The sequence below is a fragment of the Myripristis murdjan genome, chromosome 17 (genome assembly GCF_902150065.1).
Source record: "Myripristis murdjan chromosome 17, fMyrMur1.1, whole genome shotgun sequence".
NCBI classification, from domain to species: Eukaryota; Metazoa; Chordata; class Actinopteri; order Holocentriformes; family Holocentridae; genus Myripristis; species Myripristis murdjan.
Genome location: NC_043996.1, coordinates 9,311,297 through 9,317,750, shown reverse-complemented (window position 1 = coordinate 9,317,750; position 6,454 = coordinate 9,311,297). Strand labels below are relative to the sequence as shown.

At 38.3% G+C, this 6,454-nt stretch overlaps 1 protein-coding gene across 1 annotated transcript; it reads right to left on the bottom strand.

Moving 5' to 3' along the window:
• Window positions 1-360: 360 nt before the first annotated feature.
• Window positions 361-2,777, bottom strand: LOC115375584 (ADP-ribosylation factor-like protein 6-interacting protein 4). The gene is made up of 3 exons (XM_030075031.1): window positions 2,659-2,777; window positions 1,202-1,471; window positions 361-670 (listed from the first exon to the last, which is right to left on the bottom strand). The coding sequence occupies exons 1-3, from the start codon at window positions 2,750-2,752 to the stop codon at window positions 441-443; spliced, it is 594 nt and encodes a 197-aa protein (XP_029930891.1). The 5' UTR covers window positions 2,753-2,777; the 3' UTR covers window positions 361-440.
• Between the last annotated feature and the right edge of the window lie 3,677 nt (window positions 2,778-6,454).

Sequence of the window (6,454 nt, the reverse complement as noted above, 5' to 3'; positions counted from 1 at the left end):
AGGGAACAGGATAGTAGAAAATGCCTAATCTGTTGACTGCAGCGCAGAGGGCCCATGTTACCGACAAACCACTCTATAATCAGTGATGGCTGCCAAAATGGAGACCTATTTAACTTGCATAAAAAAAGAAAAAGAAACAAATATTTAAAACCATTTAGAGCACCTTTAATGAGTTGAATATGTGCTCCAGTGATATCACACACAAGGATTCTGTGTCCCCTGATGACATCATTCGTGGATATATTTAAACTCATTAACTTCTAACAGTCAAACTAAAGTCACAAACAACAAGACAAAAGTTGAGAACCACTGCTCTCGGGCACCATCCCATCTCTAAATGACCAACCTGGCCCTGGGGAAGTTACCCCTAAGCTCTCTTACACAGAGGAATCAGTTTCCCTTTTTTCTTCTGATTTTCAACATCCCTCAAAAGGTCTGGATCATTGATCAAAACTTCCAAACATTGTTTTGCAAAGTCTTGCAGTTGTTGCTGTGGTGTGTAAGCACCCAGCAGCTCTCTGTACCACATACAGCTCACACATTGGGGCACTGGCAACGACGGTGTCTGGGTCGACACCGACCATTCTGTATGCTGCACTCAGCTTTCTTCCCTTCTTGTATGCCTTAAGGACTTTCTGGTACCTCTTGATGGCCTCTTTGGGATGACGTGCTGAAACGAAGAAATCTGATTCAATAAAACAAATATACAAGCAGTATACAGACACAGGCGCACACACACACACACACACACACAAGACATGCAAACTGGGTGAAAAAGGTGAGAGGACTGTGTGGGTGGGGTAGGCACAGAGCAAAAAGGGCGGATCCAGATATGCCCCCCAATCCCCTTACTACCCAGGACTATCTCTGGATTGTGAACAGTGCTACATTGGGACTATTGATGATTTATTAGCTCAGCTAGCACAAAAGAAACTCTGATTATACCATACGAAGCGTTTGAGAGTTTGAACATACGTTTTTAGAGTGTTTCAGTGTTAATAGTCCGGATCTCCACTAGCTGCTAGTGTTAGCTGCTGGCTTGTATTTTGTATTAAACAAACACATGCACAAGACTCCCAAGATAAATAAACAAATAATCTCAGCGGATGTACACGTATCAAACAAGAACCTATATTGGGGTCAAAACAGTGAATTTCGATGAAAGGCAACAGCCTAACTGCCCTCCTCTCGTTACATTTACCTCTCTGTCTGCTATATTGGCACTTTCTCTTCCCTTTCATCTTCTTCTTTTCCTTCTTGTTCTTCTTGTGGTGGTAGTCCCTCTTGTCTTTCTTATGGTGGTGGCCCCTCTTTTTCTTCTCGCTTCTTTTCTTGGATTTTCTTTCATTGTCTGAATCGGTTGATGAGGATGAAGAGCTTGATGACGATGACTCAGAAAATGAAGAGGACAAAGAGGAGTCGGAGGAGCATGATGCATCATCAGAGGACGAGTCAATTGTCCCTCCAGCATCTGTATCAAAAACACAATATAAATAGTTAAGTGACAATCATAAAACTAAGTGAAAACCCATGCAACACTGTCAGGTGTGCAAATATCTTTTCACACAGGTATGTGTTACTTACTTAGACCAATTTCTTGGAACAAACAAAAAAAGTTCCAATCATAAAAGCTAAATAGCTTAGGAAATATACAAAGAATAATCAGGACTGCATATTATCTACACATTTTTTCTACAAGTAAAAATTTAGTTGTTTACTGTATGTATCATTTTATTTTTTTGTACATTATAGCAATTAAACTGAAATGGTATATTTTATTCATTCATGTGAAAAATGTCAGAATCGGAACTGAAGAAACTAAAAGTAATTAAGCTTAGCAATTGTCTTTGCATTCCTGCCGCATTACTGTCTTGTGCATTGCCCACTCTAGCTAAGAGCATTTACACCTTTGACCAGCAAAAGCCTGGTCTCAGGCGGCAAATAAATGGCTCAGTGTATCACTGTTATTTTAAGAGTCTAAGTGCGCACAACATAGACGCAAATGTGTTCTGAAGCAGTTGGTACCAGCAACACGAGAACCCATTACCCAGTGGAACGGAATTCCACTTCCCAATTCCAGTTGGTGGATTAAAAGGAGGTGCAGTGATTGTAGACCCCATAGTATTAAGTAAAAGCCATAGTTCTGTGATAAAAGCATTGACCCGCAGAATTGACAACACTATTTTGGCTGTTTTCCACCACTACCATGAAGAGTGGCCTATTATGTGAAGTTGACTGACTTGAGAAAATATATTTGCCTAAGTCTCTTGATTTCTACAATTGCCCAGCTCATTAATAGTACATGTAACAGACATATATATCTAAGCGAGCACGCATGCACGTGCACACACATAAGCCTTTGAATTGCAGTTACAAGGGTAATGCTAGCTGCTAAAATTAATGCTAGTAGGCTAGCAGGGGGAAAAAAAGAAAGGGAAAATAAACAAAAAACAAAAAGCTTGGCTTAGGCGCACGGCTTTGAAGGGTGCGCCTCTGTCGTGCCTACCTTACAAAGAGTGTGCTCGCAAAAGACGCGATATGCGCACAGCATGTTAGGCTAATATTTCCAGCTAGCTAACGTTAGCTTGTAAACTAACACGAGTATGCCTGCCCAAGTGAAAATATCTGCATGTCTCACTAAAATCATACCATACCTACCGTCATGATTGTCATCCATTGCTGCAGCTGCAGTGTTCGCCATCCTAACATTTGTTGCTGCAGTTTTCTTCCTCTTTGTCCCTGTCGCGGCCATTGGAGCAACACTTTTCCTGACCGCGTATTCAGGCGGGTGAGTGAGTAGGCGAACGGAAACAAGCGCCTTGAACTTGGTGCGCGACGCTGAGCAGGTGACCTATAAAGCCCGCCCTCTTTTCTTGATCGTCCAATCACAACTGCTCCATGAAATCCCATTACTTGGCGGGATATTTAGAATAAATAACATAAAGTAGAGGAGAAAAGGTTAATCAAACCTGTCGGCATCCAGTCACAGATCCTATAAAAATGCCTGGTTTAGCCAGTGAGCTAAGAGGGAGGGCCTGTTGAATGCAGTACTACATCTAAAAGAAGACACAAAGAAATGATCAAGTGGCTTCAAAAGAAAAAGCTTCTAAAAAGAAAAATGAAATGCAAAGAATGCAAGCTCAAGATGGAAATGAAGGAATCGGCTTGTATTGACAACTATGCATGGTAAGTTAATTTCTATTGTTTGTAATGAGAACATACTTTGGCTCAGAATTCAAATGAAACCACAATAAAACTCTCCCCATTTTGGCTCAAAATGAAAATACAGTAAATTGAATTAGCAAGAGCACCCATGTGTTTCTGATAATTAATATCTTGTTTATAAATATAGCATTACTTGGTAGGCCTAGCTAACTTTCTACCTCTATGAGCAACTTGTCCCTGTCAATCTTATTTTTATTTTATTTATTTATTTATTTATTTTCAGGGTTTGCCAGCATCGCAGCCACAGAGGGAGAAAACTGAAGAGGTCAGTTAGACACAAGTCCATCTTCAGCAAGTCAAAAGTCTCCCTCTTCAACTGGATGCGCTTTGTGTACAGGTAAGTTGACATTGGGCCTAAACACTTAGACTTTAAATGAATTCAGCTTATTCTGGATAGGGTTAATCTATCAAGAAAAATACACACATAACTGTGTATAGCTGTGTCCAACAATTTGTGCAGACTATGTAGGTGTACAAAAGCTTTAGATAATAGTTTAAGGAGCATTTCCTGACTTGAGTGATAATAATAATTATCATTATAATAATAATGATGATGATTATTATTATAGATGTGCCTTAAAACTGCCACCCCACCCCCACCCACCCACACACACACACACACACACACACAAACACAAACACAGCCAACCAATCAAAAATAAATTTTATATGATAACTACATCAAAACATGCTGCTTTCTGACATACTGCAATCAATGGCAGCTATTGGCTCTCCTTTCTATAGGCTCTGGCAAGTAAGATAATTGAATTTTACAAATAGCCTACAGTTTTATTAGACTCCAATTCATTGGTAGAGGTCTTTATAAACTCTCCTAAAGTATTTTCAATCAGTAGATCTATAGTATACTAGTAACACCCCCAAACCAAAACTGAAACTGTGCTAATAAGTAATTTCCTTGTTCTGTCAGATTTGCACAAGGCCTGCGTCTACGCCAAGTGGACATGATTGCGGACGACATTTCTGGTAGCTCAGCAACCTTATCCAAGATGGCTCAAAAGCTGCGAGATGTTTGTATTAATGCAATGGATGAATACATGCTAAGAAGAGGCCAGTGCATCGGGGGACGGAGGCAGTTTGTGGCTATTGATGAGAGCCACTTTAGACATAAAAGAAAGGTAAGCACTGTTGGCCAGATCTCAATGCAAATTACAGTTTAAATGACCATTCATTTTAATTGTTCAAAGTATAACTCCACATAGTTTGTCTAGAAAATTATGGATTATGAGATTCATGTGACAGTTCATGCATTTTTTAATCTGCCCTCTACAAATTAATAAATCATAGAAATAAATTAAATATGTTGTATCTATCAACAGTATGGACGTGGACGAATGGCTGGTGGCTGGAAGAGGAGGAAGTGGGTGTTTGGGATGCTGGGTGTGAGCCATAGTAGGAGAAAGCCTGTACTGCGCTTGGTGGAGAGGAGAACCAGGAGAGAGCTCATCCCACTCATAGCTCCATGTCAGGGTGGGATCTGTGATAATCAGCGATGAGTGGCGGGCTTATCGTCATGCCCTGTGGTTTCTCCTTGATTCTTGTTTTAATGTTTATAAATATTAAACACAGTGCTCACAATTTCATCTGTGGTGCTTCTTTGGTAAAATACAGCATCTATAACAGTAAATGGGTGTAACAAGGTCAACACATTGTTAGTACATGTTAGTACATGTTGGTAAATGAGGAATAGTTGCAACTTTAGAATAACGTCCAAATAATGCCTGTAACTCATAAACATGGTATTAACAAATACATTAACTGATAATTTATAAAGTAGTTGTTGATAATTAATTAACAATTCATTAACACAAAATAACCTTCATAAATGTTAATAAATGAGGAATAGTTGCAACTTTAGAATAACGTCCCAATAACATCTATAACTCAAACATGGTATTAACAAATGTATTTACTAATCCTAAAATAATAATTTGTTACTCAGTTAAACATGCTTTTGAGTAGTTAACTAACAGCTTGTTCATGACCTATTAACTAGGTATAAGGCAGGTGGCAGCATATCTGGTTCACTTTTATTGAGTTGTTACCAATTATTAACACATAGTTAACAAGTCATTTACTAATAGCTTGTTCATAATCTATTATCTAGTTATAAGACATACGCTGCATAGTATGTTTACTCTTAATAAGTTGTTTATCAATTATTAACAAATAGTTAACAAGTTGTTTACCAATAGCTTGTTCTGGATCTATTGACTATTTTTAAGGCATTCACAGTTTTTACTCTTAGTAAGTTTCTAATTATTAACAAATAGTTAACAAGTCATTTATTAATAACTTGTTCATGATCTGTTAACTAATAATAAGAGAGTTTCTTAATAATTACCAAAGAGTTAGTAAATAGTTAACTAACTGTTAATAAGTGATTATTAATATCTTAACAGATAATTTGTGAATGATCTATTAACTGTTTATAAAGGATAGTTATTATAAAGTGTTACCGAAAAAGGTACATAAAATAGACTGCCCTCAGTGTACTCAATCAATATTAGTTGGGGCAATAGCTAGCATATTCTGTGATATATACATATTAATGCCATGGATCTTTTTAAGGTAAATGTTTCCATGGTTTGAGATGGAGCAGCATGGGCTGGCTGTGCAGGTTTCTTCAGGGGTGATTTTTTTTACTATGTTAAACTCATAGGGAGGAGAATTTTATTCAGACAAATAAGCTAACATTTCTCAAGTGTTTTATTCTTATCGTGTATATATAAAAAAGGACTAAATGAACTATAATATATAACTGTTGTTAAGAAAAATTGCAGGCAAGAGGGCTAATTAAAATTTGATATTCAAGAACTTTTTGCTGTGGCTCCATCATCACACCAGCCAGCACTGAACTTGCTCCAGACTCTGAACCTGGATGTGATTTCCTTCTTGGCCTGAAAAAGTCTTACGGTAACGGACGCTGGCCGTGTCATGCGACTGCGAAATACACAGAGTTGGAGAAGCGAGTTTGGCTGAGCCGGCCTTGCCATTTTCTCCATGAGTTGCCTCAGCAAGTGCAAACAGGCAAATGGCAGCGTACCATGGCTCTGATTAATCTGGCAAAGGTGGAAAACAACAATCCCAGGCATTCATTATTCAATACAGCTTCCAGACTTTGATCAAATAGTTTGATAGCATGACAAAAAGCACAGAGGATTGGCCAGACATGCCGTAACTTCACAGATCAAACAAACTGTGATTTGAC